General features: G+C 37.9%; 1 protein-coding gene across 5 annotated transcripts in view; it reads right to left on the bottom strand.

Annotated features, from left to right (window-relative positions):
• The window catches only part of LOC116643970 (TLC domain-containing protein 4-like), a 104,743-nt gene that overhangs the window by 6,241 nt on the left and 78,824 nt on the right, over positions 1–19,678 (bottom strand). For all 5 annotated transcript variants that reach the window (XM_032423115.1, XM_032423134.1, XM_032423144.1 and 2 more), the window contains one exon: positions 15,394–15,467. In XM_032423115.1, coding sequence (XP_032279006.1) covers positions 15,394–15,467 — 74 coding nt within the window. The remainder of the gene's footprint in view (positions 1–15,393; positions 15,468–19,678) is intronic.

Consider the following 19,678-nt stretch of genomic DNA (forward strand, 5'->3'; position numbering starts at 1 on the left):
ATATACTCAACTGATTTTTGACTACAGTGTAAAGGTAATTCAATGGAGAAGGAATAGTTTTCCTAACAAACAGCTAGAACAATTGGATATTCATATGCAGAAAAATGAACCTAGGCAGAGCACATTTTACACAAAAATTAACTCAAAATAAGCCACAGCCTTAAACATAAAATGAAAAACTCTGAAACTTCTAGAAGAAAACATAGGAAAAAATCTGCATGATCTTGGGTTTGGTGATCGTACTTTAGATATAACACCAAAAGCACAACTATAGAAAAAAATAGTTACTAAAAATATTGTTACTAAAATTAAAAACTTACTCTATGAAAGGCACTGTTAAAACAGAATTAAAAAAAAACCAGAATAAAAAGACATCCATGCACTGGGAGAAAATATTTACAAAATACATATAGGATAAAGTACTTGTATCCAAAATATAAAAAGAAGTCTTAAAACTCAATAATAAGGCAACAACCCAATTAAAACATGGGCAAAATACCTTAAACACCTCATCAAAGAAGATATACAAAGGAAAATAAGAATATGATAAGATGTTCAACATCATTTGTCATTAGAAAACTGTAAATTAAAACTATGAGATATATATATACATATATATACATATATATACATATCTATAAAAATGATTAAAATCCAAAATTCTGGCAATACCAATTGCTGGCAAGGATATGGAGCAACAGGAATTCTAAAGCCTTGCTGGTGAGAATAAAATGGTAAAGCCACTTTGGAAAACAATATGGCAGTTATAACACTAAACATATTCATAGCACACAATCCAGCAATCACTCTCCTAGGTATTTTTCCAACTGATTTTAAAATTTGTGTCCACACAAAAAATCGCATGCAAATGTTTACACCAGGTTTACTTATAATTGCAAAAAACTGGAAGCAAGCAAGCAACCAAGATGTTATTCAGTAGGTGAATGGAGGGGGCGCCTGGGTGGCTCAGTTGGTTAACCGTCTGCCTTCGGCTCAGGTCATGAGCTCAGGGTCCTGGGATCGAACCCTATGTTGGGCTCTCTGCTCATCTGGGAGTCTGCTTCTCCCTCTCACTCTTCGTCTGTGCTCTCCCCCATCTCTCTCAAATAAACAAAATCTTAAAAAAAAAAAAAACTGAATGGATAAGCAAATTGTGGTATATCCACACAATGGAATGCCATTCAGCAATAAAAAGGACAAACTATCAATTTACATAACCACATGGATGAATCTTAAATGCATATTATTAAATGAAAGAAGCCAGTCTGAAAATGCTATCCACATTATGATTCCATTTCTATAACATTCCAGAAAATGCAAAACTATAAAGACAGAAAACAGGTCAGTAGTTGCCAGAGGTTCAGGGAGAGAGGAAAAGGGTAGAGTAAGTGAAGCATAGGAGGTATTTTAGGGTGGTGAAACAATTCCGTATAATATTGTAGTGGTGAATATATGATGTTATGCATTTGTCAAAATCCACAGAACAGCATGAAGAGTGTGTACAAATTTTAAAATGTCAGTTAGGAGATTGGGGGTGCCAGGATGGAATCTAGACTGTGACAGAAGAATCTAACTGCTTTACAAATACATACATAACCTCACTGTAGGAAGTGGAATAAAAACAGGTGATCTAAGTAACTCTGAAAATGTATGGTAGCTGTAAGACTAAAGACAAAACAAAACTGTACACAGGCACTGTGCTCTAGTTGATAAAGTTGTGTGTCATGGAAGAACAGGTTAATTCTGAAACCATTATACATATATATATATACACATATATATTGGGATTTAACAAATAAGTACATGTGTTTGATGGTGAAGTGGGGACCAGGTGTCTTACTGTTGGAGTGCAAAGTTACAGACAAGTGAGTGGAAGAGGCTAGATTGATCCATATTATACTGGATTAGAGTTGAAAACATCAGTATGAACTCATTTAGCTTAATACAGATATAAATACGGATGCAGCAGGACTAATTATAGTTAGCTATGTACCCTATGTATACACAGGTTAGTATACTTCCAAGTGGTCACCTGGGAGAGCATAGTAACAATGATGCCCCAGTAGTAATGAGCACACCCAGGGCCTAGATCTTGGTCTCTCATACCATTCTCCAATAAAAGGAACCAGGGCTCCTTGAGACATGGCTGATTCTAGGGCTGGAACAGAGAATATACAATATGAATCTAGTGTATTTTTTACTGCCAGAAAGTAAGGAAGTACTTAAAAAACAAAATGATGAGGTTATATCAAAGGGACACAGAAACCAACTGAAAGAGCTCAATGGCTAAAGTTGTACCGTTTTGAACAAATAATAAATAAATAATGTGGTACTGGATTTAAAACACCTGAAGTATAAAATAAATATCCATGAATCCATAGTAATATAAATGAATGAAGGAATGAGTGATTAGAAAAGATAAATATCCTATGCAGAATAATTACAAATAATTTCTGTAGATACTGCACTCTCAATGAGATAAGGCATAACTTCCCGCTCCTCAAGAGGGGAGCTAAGTAATAGTGACTTCCTTCTAGAGTTCAGGATAGAAGGCAGGTGGGATAGAAAGAGTAACTTTAAAATTGAGAAATCTGACAAACCCTACTTCAGCCAGGTGAACAGGAAAACATCAACGGTGATAAGTCATGTTTATAGCAGGGAGGCCTGATACGTTGTCATGAGAATGGCACTTTACTTCTGTAGTCTTCCTCCCAAAACCCCATAACCCGAGTCTAATCATGAGAAAAACATCAGACCAACCCAAAGTGAGAAATACTCCACAAAACACCTGACCAGTACCCAAAAACACCTCAAAAACAACGAAAGTCTGAGAGACCGTCACAACAAAGAGGAGTCTAAGGAGATACAACTAAATGTAATGTGGTATCCTGGATGGGGTCCTGAGACAGAAAAAGGACATTAGGTAAAAATTAAGGAAATCTGAATACAGTACCGACTTGGTTAATAATAACGTATCAATATTTGTTCATGAATTGTGACAAATTTACCCTACTAATGTAAGATATTAATAGGGGAAACTGGGTGTGGGGTGTATAGGGACCTTCTGTATCATCCTTGCAACTTTTCTATGAGTCTAAAATTATTCTCAAAGTTTATTTTTAAAAAGTCCGTATTTTCTCTGTTCTTTCTGCTCCTTGAAAAAGATCTTGTTGCATTTTACCTCATTGTTTAGAGATTAAATGGTAAATGTAGTAAAATATATCCATGTATCTGAATATTTAATTTGACTGAATGAGTTATGACTAAGCTAGAAACTGCTTAACCTCAGTAACTAAAACTTAATAGTGAGGAAAACCTTAAAATATTTTACTAAGAGAGATCAAAAGATCAAGTAGGAGTAATTGGTAGGATAAGAGGTGTATTACAATTTATAAGTATATGTAGTGTGAAAAGAGAAAAGCCCAATTATTCAAGTCAATTAAAAGAGAAACTATTTAGGCAGCAATGGTCAAATTAATAAAATATCACAAACAGGAAAAGTGTCACTGAAGCAGGAAAGTCCAAATCCTTTGTTCTAATCCAGATCTCCTATCCTCCAGTCTTCTCTACTCCAAAGACTTCCCTTGTTAACCTCAGCCATTCATTTCTTAGACTATATGGTGGCCTTGGGATTATCAGAAATGCTATCCCTCAAATGACCAATCACTTTCTCATCACAACTCTTAGCACCCCATATTTCACTTTACCCAGTTCTACCTAAACCTATTCTTCAACCACCCAACTCTCAAATCCCTCACTATCAGCCTCTAGACCTTGATTACTTCCTTTCCCACCTCCCTGAATTCAGTTAACTTCAGAACACATAATCAGCACCCTCAGGTCTCTTGCCACTTCCCCCATCCCACCCACCCTGCCTGCCTCCAACCTCTTATCACACCAGCTTTCCCAGGCATGTAGTATACATTGCAGGTGCATGCTGTACTCTGCAACCAGGATGCCTAGGTTCAGAGCCTGCTTCTCTCACTGTTACTGACTTCTACATCTCAGTTTTCTCTCTACAAAACTGGGGACGATGATAGGAACTCCCTTCTGCTATGAAGCTGTTATGACACATAGTAAGAAACTCCCCACTAAGAATTCAAGAAATAATTATTAGTCACCAATACTGAGAGTAAGATAAATGGCAGGGACAACTATAATTTAAAGAGAGCTGCACTTCAGTTGAATTCTCAAATTTCCTTCACGGTCTTAATTACTTAACTCCACACTCCATAAAATTGCTTCCAACCTCTGTCTCACCATTCAAGTTACTTTCCTTCCTCATTCTTTTCTATTTCTCAGTCCCTTCAGAGGAACTGGCCTCTTCCAACTACTGAGATAGTAGAGTCCATCAACCATGAATTCCTCAAACTCTGATCTCAAGGTCTCAAAACTTCTTTTCAGGCACCTTTACCTTCATACTCAGATAAAGAGGTTTCTCTTGCTCTCTCCAACGCTAATTGCTTCCCTGCCCATGATCAGGACCCCACTCCACCTTGTGGGACTTTATCCCATTCCCCTTGCTCCACCTAGATGGATTCTTTCGTCTTTCTCACCAACATGCTCAATTCTTCCTAATCCAAAAATCTCTCCTCTGCTTGTCTTCCTATCACACTTTTTGAAAGAGAAGTCAACAGTATATTCACATTCTTGCTATACTTCACAACCCAGTACAATATGATTACATTCCCCTACAAAAGAAACTGGTCACCAGTGGCTTCCCCATACCCAAGACAGTGGGTTTGTCTTAGCCTTCATTGTAAGTCGCCTTTCTATAGCATACAACATTGCCAACCATCATACTTCCATCTCTCCTGACCTCCATGATGCTATTTTCCTCTTGGTTCCTTAACTACACTTTCTCAAACTCTACTTCCTCTGCCTCTTAAATATTTGTGCCTCCCAAGCACCATTCCCTTCTATACGTGCTACCAAGGCCATTTCATCCACTCTCAAGGGCTCAACACCCTAACACAAATCTCTAATTTCAAGTCCTCTCTCAAGGTCTACTTGTAGTTCCAGATTTTTAATTTATTGTTGAACATTTTCACCTCATTTATTGGTGAGAATTTCACAAATTCTCAAGTATGCCCCAAACTCAACATGCCTAAAACCAATACCCTTCTCCTTGCCTAACCACTCCTCCTACCACAGAAAACTGCCTGTTTCTCTTCTGATCCTCCCAATCATTTGTGGGGTTTTTGATAGATGGAAACATTTTTATTTTCATGAATAAACTCCATTTTCATATAAAAATTAAGGAATTTGCACAAGCAAACTTTCACAATAACACTAAGCCAGAGAAAATTGGTTTGTGTAATTAAATGGTTATATTTCAGAGAGCTGGATAAGACTGGAAAGAGCCCAAAGGCCATCTTTTCAATTCAGTTTGTATGTTATTGTGTCATGAGCATCCCAATGTTTGCTTTTTCTTTGCTTAAATCCAGGTCTTTCTGTGGAAAGTGTGTGTGTGTGTGTGTGTGTGTGTGTGTGTGTGTGGTCTGTAGATTTATTTTTAAAACTGAAGTATAATTGACATACCGTGGTATATTAGTTTCAAGTGTACAGCATAGTGGTTCCACATTTGTACACACTGGGAACCGATCATCACAATAAGTCTAGTTAATGTCTATCATCATACAAAGTTGATACAACATTATTGATTGTATTCCCCATGCTGTACCTTACATCCCCACTCATTTTATAACTGGAAATTTATACCTACCAATCCTTCCAAACTTTATCAGTGGCATCACCAATCACTTAGTTATCCAAATCAGAAACTTACAGTCATCCTAGACTATGCCTAAAGTCTGTAACCAAGCCCTATCCATTTCATTTCCTAAAATTCTCCCTTATCCTTCCCTGATTCATTCCATTCCCACTGCTGCCGTTACAGTTTTTGGTTCTCAGTATCTCTTACATCTATGACTACAACAACTCAACTGGTCTCCCCTGACTCAACCTTTCTAGACTTTGCTCTTCTCACAAGTCCTAGACTGTATTTAGTCCAGAATACTTATACTTTGTGTTCTCTAAGCACTTCATGCACTTTCTAAATTTTTGGTTGTGTAGGAAGGTGATTATCTACAAATCCAGACTTAAAGAACTTGTCCTTTGGCTTTACTATGCAATCACCATATTTATCTTCTGCCAATTTTTTCATGTTACCAGTGCCTGGTCTTTAAGCCAGACTCATTCATTCATTCATTCATTTATAATTTTTTAGACAGAGAGAGAGAGCGCGCTCCCGTGTGAGCAAACGGGAGGGGCAGCAAGAGGGAGAGAGAGAATCTCAAGCAGGCTCCATGCCCAGCATGGAGCCTCACTCAGGGCTCAATCTCATGACCCTGAGATCATGACCTGGGCTGAAATCAAAAGTTGGACACTTAACCAACTGAGCCACCCAGGCACCCCAAGCCAGTCTCTTTTAAAAGAAAGAGCTCATATATTAATTCAAGGTGAAATATTTACATAGTTGCTCTTATCTTCCTCTCTCACACCAGAAGGGCCACTTATTTTGATGGAATCTACTTCTCACCTAATTCAAACACTTTCATTCCAACAAATAAAGGCTAACAGTTTTTGAATATATGTATTGAAGCTGAGAGGGAAAGGGGCAGGAGGAAGAAAGAAGACATGCATGTGGAAAGAAAGGACAGAGGGAAAACTCTTTTACCCACCATCTACAGTTATTACTAAGTCAAGGTATACAAGAAAAGACAGCAAATTGTATGTGTTTATAATCCTCAGCCAACCCCATAGAGAACAATCTGTCTTTGGTCATTTAGCACTTCTTTCTCCCACTGCCCTTCCAAACAAATCTGAACCTTTCAATTATGTCCTGGGAATTAACTGTGCAGAGTGTGGTACTAACTACAAATAGTATAAAAACAAGGTACTATTTGGTATAATTCACATCTGGAAAAAGCAGAAGGGGCTCCTTGCAGGTAGAGAAAGAAAGAAAAAAGTGAGAACCGAGGATGGAAGCAAAAAAATCAATCCCTACACAGCACCTTTGGTGAGTTTTTGGAGTTTGGAGTTGAGGGTCAGAAGTTTGAATGAGCCTTGGGAAAGCTGCAGGGTCCGGGAGATACTGTGAGTTCAAGAGGAGCGAAGAGAATTTTAAGAAGTGTTGCTGTGAGTAACAAACTGGACCTTTGTTGACATCCTTGGAAAAACTCCAATAAGGTTTTGGATGGCTGTACTGATTCTGGGACTCTACACAGAGACTGGGCAGTGAGTTGACCCTAGTTGTATCTTGGTTGCAAATGTCATCCTTTCAGGCATGTAAACATTGGAATTTAATAAATATTAACTCTGAAATTTTACGGATTCAGAAACTTAAATTTAGAAAAGTTGCCTTCTGCCCCAATGTTATTTTGACTCCCCTTCTTCTTCTAAACTATTCCTTCATTATCTACTCTTCCTTATCTTATACTTCCATTCTAGACACTCAACTTTATCGTTTAAATGCCATCTTTTCTCATGGCTTCAAATGTCACCTCTATCTGATCATTTCAAAATTCCTCTCTGTACCTCTTACTACATTTCCACTCAGATGCTCTGTCTGTCCTCTCACCTAACATCTCCAAACCAAACCCACCACTTAACCTCCAGGCTTCCTCTTGTCTCCTCATCTCTTTTCATGGGCCCATTCCTCAAAGGTACAGCAGAGAAGTTATCCTACACTCATCCCTTTTCTCTATCTCTAATTTCTCATCCATTGCCAATTTCACTTTTTCTTCCCTGAAATCTCTCTTTTGTCATCTTTTCTCTATCCCCACAGCCTAATTTGGACTCCTATTTATTTTCTGGACTAATGAAATTACACCATTCATGCACATAACTAAGAACTGTCTGCTAACCTTCTAACCCAATCTTTTTCCTCCAGTCTTCCAATCTATCCTACAAATAACCAAAAACTACAATTACTCAGTGCTATTTTCAGAATGACTTCCTCCACCAGACTATATTCTCATTATCCACCAGGTCAAGTTCAGTCAGCTCTCTCTGACACTCAACACCCTCTATGTCTATCCACCCTCCTCCTAGACATATTCTTTGATTCTACAAGTTTGGGTTTCCCTTTCATACAGCATGTTTATTCCACTTTTTAAAAACTTATGTTAATTCCTTCCTCCTTGAATGGAGGGCCTCCCCTCACCATCCATTTCTAAAAACATCCTAAACCATTTTAAGAATATGTCCTGCTTTCTCTGTGAAGGCTTACATGACAAATATCAATCAAAAATAGGTCTTAAAATGTGGTCCATGCACTCCTGAGACTTTTTTGGAGGGTGTACAAGAGAAAACTATTTTTATAATAATATTAAAATATTATCCACTTTGCTTCTTGTGCTGACTTCTACAATGACGGTGCAAAACACTGGTAGATAAAATTACTGTCATCTTAGCACAAATCACAGCAATGGCACAAAATGGTACTAGTGGACATTGTATTCTTTACCGCCACACTTGCAATTAAAAACAAAACAAGGGAGTAAAAAAAAAAAAAAGTTACAGAAGGGGGAAAAACTGGTTTCACTTAAGAATGTCCCTGATGAAGACCAGTAATTTCATTGCATCATGACCTCTGAGTACATCTTTTTAATATTCTGTGTGATAAAATGAGAAGTATACATAACACACTTCTGCTTCAAAGTACAACAGCTGTCTGAAGGAAAAAACCCTTGAATGATGATTTGAATTATGAGCTAAACTACATGCCTTTTCCATGGAACACCATTTTTACTTGAAAAAAAACTGAAAAACTATGTTATTTAGACTTGGGTATTTGGCAGGCATTTTCTCAAAAATGAAAAGTGAGTTCGTCACATCGAGAAAAGAAGCTTGTCAGTATTTGTTGCCAGTAACAAAATTTGAACTTTCAAATGAAAATCAGAATTTTGGAAAAATTTTATCTGGAAAAAGACTCTGATAGCCTCCCAATGCTTAGAGACTTTTTAAATAAGATCAGTGGTGATATTAACTAATGTGAGGTTTTTTAAATATTACTAAAAATGTACCAACACTTAGAAGGCCTACATAACTCAGTGGACCAAATAACCAAATGACCAAGGCATGATGTTATACAATTATGCATGGGCAAAAGATTCAAAGCACAGAGAGTCCAATGAATTTGAATGTAACTATGTATGGAAAGTTTGCTGATATAATTTCAGATTCTACATTTAACTAACCTTTAAGAAACTACTTCTTGGTATATTTTGGTGTAATGTTAAAGAAGAATATCCTTGAATACTTGAAAAGGCTACTCAAATACTTCTATCTTTTCCTATTACATTATTAACTCTGAGAGGCCGGGGTTTTTTTTCATATGCTTCAACCAAAACAACATTTCACAACAGACTGAAAACAGAGGCAGCCTTGAGAATCCATATAAATACCACCATGCTAGACATTAGGAAGATTTGCAAAAATGTACATCCATGATACTGTTCCCACTAAAATTTTTTTCATTTTGGCAACGTAGTAATTTTTCACAAAAAAATACACATTATGTTAATATAAAATATCATTGTTACTATTAAATGAACTAATAAATATTTTTAATGTTGCAGTTTTAATTTCCAATCTGGCAAATATCAATAGATATAAGCCCACAGGAAATAAAAGTTCATTCAAGTCCTCAATAATTTATGAGATCAACAAGTTTGAAAACAGCTGTTTTATACCATTAATACCAGCACTTTTTTCTTGCCCCTTTTCATATAACAACTTGTTTTACTAGCTCATTATTTCATATTTTTAAGTCCTACTTTTTCAAACATAGACGTGACACCAGACACCATACTAGAAGGTCCCGGAAGGCAGACACTGGGACACTTAAGTACTGAGGAGGTATTTAGGAAATACTGAATTAACATATTAAGGAGCATATGTACAAAGTTCTTACAAACTATTTAATTTTAATAGCAATGCATAAATATGTCCTCATGGCAATTAAAGGCATTTAGGCAAGAGAGAAGTTACCACTATTATAAAAAGAAACCTGATACATGGGTATAACTCAGCAGCAGAAATGTAATTGAAGCCCAGGTGTCTAAGCTTTATGTCAGTCTTCTTTTCCTCTGTAACCCACCACATGCATCCCATGTGCCTTCTTAAATTATACAAAGCTTTAAAATAGAGAAAACCTAAAAATATCACAAAGAAAACAATTAACCAACAGAAAACTCTAACAGAGCTTAAGTAGCTGCACTCAATTTTGTTATGATCTCCTTGTTGTTGCATTATACCATTTCTTGTTCACATTCCAACCACACTTCTCCTTTTCTTAATTTACTAAAGATTCAAGGCTTTTAGATACAGGTATAGAATTAAACTATTTCTAACTTTACGAGTTCTCAAAGAGTTTCCAACAAAAACAAACTGAAGTTCCTTTAAGCATCAGACCTAATTTTCTCCTGCTTCAAAATCTCCTATTTTGAATCATATTTAAGAGATGGACATTGCTAGAGCTTAACTGATCACCTCTTGGGGGTCATTTTTTCAAAAAGTAATTAAATGGGTACTATGTGCCAGACAGTGAGTGCTGGACCATGCAAAGTTTAACAAAATTTTGCCCCTGATCTAATGAAACACAGAGATGAGTAAGAAACAGAAAATGAGAGAGAGAGAGAATATTATCATAAAATACACTAATCATAATGGTATAACTCTACGTCACTATTATGGAAGCACAGGTGAGGGACACCCAACCGAACCTGAGAGAGGTGGGGTTTAGTGATGGAAATAATCCTTAGGCTGAGTCCTGAAGGAGGAGTAAGGAGCCAGGAGACCTTTCCAGCACATGGACAAGCTGGAATGAGAGGAGATTTTTGAGGGGGGAAAATGTGGCAGAAAGAATAACAGATGTAACAGAAAAAGTTCTGTATCCCATTAAAGAGTCCATGTTTTATCCTGTAAGCAGCCAGAGTCACTGAGGGGATTCAACCAGGGGGGCTGCATGTTCATTGTTGTGTTTTAGAGAGATCATCATAGAAGAGAATAATACAGAAGCGAAATAAAAGGGAAACAGGATTGGAGACAGGTAGACAGTCTATCTAGAGCAGGAATCAGCAAACTTCTTCCACAAAGAGCCAGAGAGTGGACATAAGGTAATAGGCTTTGGAAACCGTACAGTCTCTGTCCCAACAAACGGACTCCGCTGTTGTAGTGTAACAGTGGTCATGTGAACAAAGGTGCATAGCTGTGCCCCAATAAAACTTTATTTACAAAAAACAGCAGTGGGTTTGGCCCTTGAGCCTTAGTTTGCCAACCCCCAGTCTAGAACAGCACTGTCCAAAAAAACTTCCTGCAATAATGAAAATGTTCTATAGATGTGCTACCCAATTCAGTAGACTCCAGCCACGTGGGGCTATCCAGCACTTGAAATGTTACAAGTTAGACTGAGGAACTGAATTTTGAATTTAATTTAATCTAATTTAAATGTAAATAATTACATGTGGCTTGTGGTTACCCTATTGGGCAGGACAGGGTTAGAAGCTGGTACAGGGGCCTAGACAAGAGATGATGGGCACTGAGAGCAGAGGTGGAGAGTCAGTGGCCAAGGCAAGAAATATTTAGGAGGTTATCTGGTAGGACCTAATGATGGACCAAATGTAGGTGAGGGAGAAACAGTCAAAGATGATTCCCACATGTGGAGCAGGAGTGACCGAGAGAATGGCTGGGCCACATGCTGAACAAGAGAATACAAAAGACTACAGAGGGAAATATGCTGCATTCTATTTTAGACATGTTGAATTTGTTGTGCCACCTGGGAGGAGAAAACACTTGACTATCATACAAAGAAGTAGGTAGTATTAAATATGCTCTTTTTAAAGACAAAGCAACTGTAGTACAGGGATGTTAAATAACAGCTCAGGTCAGGGCAAGTTAAGTGGCAAGGCTGAATTACAACTTGAGTTTATCTGGTTTTAAAATTCATGCATGGTCCATTACACAAAAATGAGCAAGTAGGTAGTAGCTGACCTTGAAAGGAGAACTCACCCCAGGGAGAAGCATGGAGATCAGTGGGCCCAGAAGAGAGCCTCAGGGAACACCAGCATTTATGGAACCATGTCTTACCAAGGAGGCTGAGAAAGTATGGTCAGAGACATACAAGGACTGGATGAGTGCAGTGTCATGAAAGCAAAGGGAGCTGGGCCGTACAAGGAGGTGACCAACAGCATCGAGTCCACAGAGAGACACAATGAGATAGGCACCAAAGGGAGTTTGCTGGATTTTGCAACTGGAAGTCACTGGTGACTCTAATTAAACAGTTCCAGCAACAGAAGAGGAAGCCTAATTTTAGTGAGTTAAAGAGCAAAAAAAGATACAATAAAGTAGAGAAAGCAAGTATAAACTACGCGCTTCCAGTATTCACCGGGTTTTTGCGTGTTGAATATGTACGACATTTAGCACTTCCTGAACATATACCAAATGGCAAGCACCATGCCAGGTGCTTTATATACGTAATCTCATTGAATATTCACAACAAACGGTGAAGCATCATTATCATCATCATCCCTGTTTTATAGCTAAGAAACCAGGCTCAGAGACATTAAATAATCTTCCACTCATATACAAGGCTAAGTGGGAGAGCTTGGATTTGAATGCAGGTCGTTTGACTTCAAAGTACATGCTCTTTGCTCTATACTTTCACATTATCAGTCTTTGAGGATTGCAGAATTATTATTTTAAAAATTTAAATGGCCAAGCCCAAGAAACCGATTATCTTCTTGAAGAAATAAGATTACACCATCTGAAATATGGGCAAACAAAATAAGAGTGAATAAGCAAAACTTGGGAAAGAAAAGCTTCAGCAGCAGATCTGTAATCTATTCTCTCCTGTTTTGGGGGTGGAAGGACCACTCTTCCCCTGCCCCCACCACCTTTGGCAAAAAAAAAAAAAAAAAAAAAAAAATCAGGTTAGGGGCACCTGGGTGGTTCAGTCGGTTAAGTGTCTGCCTTCGGCTCAGGTCATGATCCCGGGGTCCTGGGATTGAGCCCCGCGGCGGGCTCCCTGCTCAGCAGGGAATCTGCTTCTCCCTCTGACCCTCTGCCCACTTCGTGCTCTCTCTCTCTTTCACTCTCTTTCTCTCAAATAAATAGATAAATACTTTTTTTTTTTAAAGATCAGGCTAATTGCTTAGTGAACATACTAATGACAGATGTCCTGATAAACAGACTAATGGTATTTGTTGCAGGAGAGTCTCATCCATGGAATGCTTTTAGGATATACCTAGTCTAGGATTGCTTATGGCAAACAAACCTAGAATGTATGGATTTATGGGGTCTGACCCCGTGGGGAATGTTACATAAGCTATGTAACTATCTGAGTATCAAATGGAGACGTTCCATAATCAAGAGAGCTCCTTCTATATCTGCAATATGAACTACTCATACTGCTTTAGCCCTCATAGATAACCTTATTCCAGAGTCTGCCCAATGCAAAAAGGACCCAGGGAGCCATTCTGATGGTCCTGAAAATCTCCCTGCTTCGCCAGTGCCTCGTGATTACCTGGATCCTTGGCTTAATATAGGGTACACTCTCTAACCCACACAAGTCTGATTTGACAGCCCCAATTCTCTGGGTTATCTCTGTACTAAGTCACAAAAGGGCTACATGCAATCATGGGAGCCTCCCCTGGCTTTGGGACTTTGACCGAAGATTTTAAAGATAGGCAAATTTTTCAAAGATGGAAGGGAAATTAAGGATGTGAATAAGGGAAGAAACTCAAGAACCACTCACAGGTGCATGAGACAGTAAGGGTTCAAAACTGACTCTAATGAACAGTAAGAAGTAAGGCTGGAAACATATGGAGCACATTATAGTGAACCTCAAAGTTAGAGAAGAGTCTAAACAGGATGCAGTTTCTGGAAGAAAATAAATAAGGTCCAGAAAGTGGATCACAGGGAGGATTTCTTTGGCAGCACTGTGAAGAAAGGACTGAAGAGAGGGTGAATCTGGAAGGAGGGAAGTCAGTCAGAAGGCTATGGCAGTGGACTGAACTGTGGAGATCCTGAAGGCCCTCACCTAGGACCATGGATATGGAGTGAAAGGAACAGCTAACTTTACACAGGAAAGATATCCAAAAGATATCGGCAGACCTCATTAAATGACAAGGTCTAAGGGTCATACAGCACCATAGTAAATCCATTGGCAAATATGAGCATCTACCTCCCTCCATGAGGTGGAGCTTAATTTCCTTTCTCCCTCACCCCCTTGAGGGTGGGCTATCCTTCGTATCTTGCTTTTAAAGAATAGAGTAAGGAAAAGAAAAAATTTCACAGTGGAGAAACCTGGCAAACACCACCTTAACCGTGTGATGCCAAGTTCACATCCCCAGTGATGTGGACATCAAGTACCTCCTAACATGATGTGATGAGAAGGGCACTTTGCCTCCATGGGATTCCTTCCAAAACCCCATCACCTCCACCTAGTCTTAAGAAAAACAGACAAATCCAGACTGAGGGAAGTTTACAGAATAACTGGACAGTACTTCTTAACACTGTCAAAGTCAGGAAAAACAGGGAAAGACTCAGAAACTGTTACAGACCACAGGAGACTGGGAAGACACGAAACTAAAGCAATGTCGCAATCTGGACTGAGTCCTAGAACAAAAAGAAAACACTAAGGGAAAAACTGATGCAATTCCACAAAGCCTGGAGTTCATTTAACAGTGATGTATAAATGCTGGTTTCTTAAGTTTCAACAAATGGTCCATGTTATCAGCAATAGGGAAAACCAGGTGGAGGAGGATATGGGCGTTCCTATGCTATCTTGGCAACTTTTCTGTAAATCTAAAATTAGAAGACAATTTTTTTTTAAATGAGGGATGAAGGTAATGTCGCTATCAGATTTGGGGAAGAGGATTAAGCTGGTGTCAAGAATGTGAACTGGAGGGGCGCCTGGGTGGCTCAGTCGTTAAGCGTCTGCCTTCGGCTCAGGTCATGACCCCAGGGTCCTGGGATTGAGCCCCGCATCAGGCTTCCTGCTCAGCATGGAGCCTGCTTCTCCCTCTCCCTCTGTCCCTCCACCTGCTTGTTCTCTCTCTCTCTCTCAATCTGTCAAATAAATAAATAAAAAATCTTTAAAAAAAAAAGAAAAAGAATGTGAACTGGACCCAAGATGAACCCAAGTATAACAAAGCATCGCCATCCTTCAAAGAGAGCTCTGTTCAAAAGCTAGGACCACCACTTTCTACCTAGGGGATCCTGGATAAGTTTCTCTCACCTTCCCAAGGCTTGGTTTCCTCATTTGCACGGATAATAATTCATACCACATATTCTCATTTTTATTTAGTAGATTTAGGATCTTGGGAAAAATTTCCCCAAACTAAAAGGAAACAACACAAGTTTAAAATAATGAGATTAGTCACCTACCGCTGATTCACAAAAGGGCTGGAAAGTTCTGCAAGCAGGCGAAAATTCCCAATGTATGCCAGGACTCCATCCCCCTGGATGATAAACATAAAACACAATGTCAGGGAGGACATGCTTATCAACATTTCCAAATATTAAAGGAACATTCAATAACTTCTCAGCATAAAATAACAATTGATATCAAAACAGACCAAGTCTCCTAGCTGATTTTCTTCTTTATGAGAATTTAGAAATGTCACTAGAATTTTACAATATTTTTAAAAGACAGCATATTGTACACTTATGTTCACCTATAAAAACAGATTTTAAGCAGTTGTCCCATGTTGAACTAATGAATTCGGCAAACAGCCATTGGTAACAGCATTCTCAAATTACTGTAGAAATAATTATCAAAGTAGTGTGAATTTCAGAAGTTGAGGAATTTTATAGCAATTAAATACCTAATAGAAACTCATTTTTATGTCCATTAATAAAAATCTCAAAAGTGTACTTAACATCTTAAATAACAATATGTAAGCCTGTGAGCAGATGCGTATTTGCCAAACGTAACAACACATTCTAAAACTTATGTATCACATTTGACCTGAAAAATATATTTGTCAATCAGAAGATCCTACAGCTAAAACACACACTCTCAGGACCTCTCCGAATTTAGAAACATAATGCCTAGTACATTGTATGAATTTAATAATAGGAAAAGTAGAGCAGAGTTAATAAACTCTGAAGAACAAAGAAGTATACATTAGAAAGAAGAACAAAAGTATACATTCCAAAAATATCGTGTAATTTAAAAAGAAATAGTCCTACCTGCCCCCAAAACATTATACATGGAACTTCAGAAACCCTATTCCTACAAGCTATACCATGCTGCCTTCCAAATGGGAACAATATAAAGCAATAAAAAAAAAATGAACTTTTTATTTGAAGATTTTCAGTTCTTCTCCATGGAAATTATTTTAGGGATTAAAAATTCAGAGCTGGTTACACAAATTAGCTTTTCCAAGACTAATCTAGAACTTTTTATAATCTCAAACTCACTGGCCTTAGTGAAACTGAAATGTGTGATGAGGAGGAACGGAAGGAAGAGGGACAAAGAGCAAAGACAATGGGTAAGGTGAGTATTGTGCACAGGGGATGATCAACTTTAAAGTCAGCCAAGACACAGGCACATCACTCCAAAAACACGTGACAACATATGAGAAATAATTACTCACATGTGTTATTACTTTAACAGAGAACTATGAAGAATCGATGTTTATCTGAAATTATGTATTGTTCTGTACTATTTACTTTTCTGTTACAATAAGAGCTTGTTATTTAAACAAACAGTAAGATTAGTTAATAGTGGTAATTAGTAGTAATTAAGAATAGGACAATTTAACAAATAAAATGTGTGAAAACTTATTTATTTATTTATTTAGAGAGGGGGCAAAGGGAAAGTTGGAAGGGGAGGAGCAGAGGGAGAGAGAGAATCTTAAGCAGGCTCCACACCCAATGCAGAGCCAAGCGAATCACAATCTCAACAACCTGAGATCATGACCTGAGCCGAGATCAAGAGTCAGATGCTTAACCAACTGAGCCACCCAGGTGCCCCAATATTTTTATGTTCTTTTCTGCCCTTTTATTTAACTATTTTTCTGGATATTTAAATTTAGTAGGCTATATTATTGTATATTTTAAGAAACATACGTCTGAGACTTTGTAAAAGGGGAATGTAAATACAATGGGACTAAACAGTTGTTATCCATATTTAATAAAAAATAGGAACATCTTCTTATCCATGATACAGTAGCATATTTTTACTCTTCCAATACTACTTCTCTGAACTACTGTAGCCTTTAGGTGAGGTATATATTATGTTTTTGCCTTTTTTTTTTTTTTTCCAGGAATGAACTAGAGTCCAACATAAAATTCACTGGCTTAAAGCTCTGCTCTTAGAAGTCCATATTACTGGTATCAGTCCAACAGGATGACCTCAACCTAAATATTTTAAGAAAGGTGTGAGCTTAAAATACTTAAGATCTTACTTCCTAGCAACAGCAGGCTTTTTAGAGTTACAAGAATTAAGTTCCCAGCTCTCGTGAAAAGGTCCACCCACTTTGAACCTACAGGCTTGTTCTGCTAGACCAGCTATTTGTCTCCAAGGTCCTTTGCATGTATAAATGCATCATATAGACTACCCATTTGTAAAATATCCATCCTTTTTCAACACTCCAAAGCATACTGGATGGAGTTAACAGTTCTAGTAAAGAAAATCCTGTTCAATGTAGCTACTCTTTTCTGGTAACATTTCTGAGTTCAGAAGCAGTCTTATTTCCCCAAAATGAGTCATTATTCCATTGTATGAGTGTTCGTCACAACGTGTACACCACATTAAGCAACTAAGGTTCGGATTGTTCATCCTTTTCTGGCTGCTTTACCAGGTGCCTTAGCACTCACCAGACACTAGAGAAACGGTACATAAATACCCATTTATTTAATGTAATAACTTTTTTGCCTTCTCATCCTCAATTATTTCCAAATTACAGAAGGACACTCTCCTTGCCTCACACTCTAAACATGTGATTGTGCAGCTGGCCATCCTTTGCTAGCAACAATCGTAGCTGTGTTGTAGGCACATGTCTATGGAGGTCATCTCCTTCCATTTGCATAAAGTCAAAACTCTCACTGGTCTTGCAGGTTTTGAGGAAGCTAAAGGTGAGAAAGAACTTTCATTACGAAAGCCTCAACATCAGAGGTAAGCAAATCACATCCCTTTTTAGCACTGTACTATGCAAGGTGTGGAAGACGTTTCCCAGGTAGTATCTTTTCATTTTCTTTGGTAAGAAGTTTATAGACTGAATGGAACTTGCCAAGTTTACATTTGCACTGTCTGCCAAATATGCAGACAGACTGAGCAAAATCTAATTCATATATGAACAATACATCAACAATTTTTGTTTTATGTGGTTTCTTTATAATCTTTACAGGAATCAAAAATTCAACTTGAAACTCCATTTTTCAAATCAAAGTACCTAAGAGCTAGGGAAACATCTTTGTGTTGCTGTGATTCCATGCAACACTTGATAGAGTGAAGAAAGTATGATTGTTGGTAAGATCCAACAGAATCAGCTCTCCATGTGTAAGAAGCCAACACATCTGTTATCAAAATTTACCCTTTTTTCACCAACAGGATGTTTTAGTTGCAACCTCTGAATCAGGAAATGTAACTTTCGTCAGTTTCATAGAATGATCAAGGGAAAAAACAAAATGTGTATATCCCTGTGATAGGTCTATGTTAATTCAGTGCCTACTATTTTCAACTGAGCAACAATGTCTTTTTGGAAGATGAAAAAGTACAGATGGATTTAGATGCATCTGCCTGTCTCATTCCAGACTTGTGAGACTCACTCTCTGCAGTCTTTTACATCCCCATCTCTACCAGGCCCATATTAGTTTGCTAGAGCTGCCATAACAAAGTACCACAGGCTGGGTGGCTTAAACAACAGAAAGTTACTGTCTTACAGTTCTGGAGGCTAGAAGTCCGAGATCAAGGTGTTGGCAGGCCCATGCTCCTTCTGAAGGTTCTAGGAAAGGATCTGCTCCAGGCCTCTCTCCTAGCTTCTTGCAGTTCCTTGGCTTCTGGCAGCCCAACTCCAATCTTCACGTGACATTTTCCCTGTGCGCATATCTGTGTCCAAATTTCCCCTTTTTATAAGGATTCCAGTCATATTGGATTAAGGACCCATCCTACTCAACTATGACCTCATTTTCACTTAACTAATTACATCTGTATTTACTCTATTTCCAAATAAAGTCACAGTCAGAGGTAGTAAGACTTAAAACCTCAACAAATCAATTTGGGGGCAGAATATAATTCAATCCATAACAATGTCCAATCCCAAATTCTTTTCTGCATATTGTGCAGTATGGTCTGTTTTGGTTATCTAATTCCCTAATGCATGTGTCTTTCTACCCATCTATAATAATATATCATTATATACTAATATATGTAATAATATATATTATACATATTTCCATATATAATAACTATACCCTTCTTTACTGGTAATGATGGAGCATTCTGGTGTTGGTATCATAACTATTCTCATTCTCATTATCTGAACTTCCAATGGACAACGATGACTGTTAATGCTTTGATTACAACATACTTCAGTTGCATCATTCAGCGTAATGTGATAATGAATGATCCATTATTTCTGTGATTTGCAAATCATGGTTGCCATGATTTTTTTGCATCACAGGAAAAGATTTCACAGGATGTGAGATTTTCAGTGGTAAAATG

Source organism: Phoca vitulina, unplaced genomic scaffold (assembly GCF_004348235.1).
Source record: "Phoca vitulina isolate PV1807 unplaced genomic scaffold, GSC_HSeal_1.0 scaffold2, whole genome shotgun sequence".
Taxonomy (NCBI): domain Eukaryota; kingdom Metazoa; phylum Chordata; class Mammalia; order Carnivora; family Phocidae; genus Phoca; species Phoca vitulina.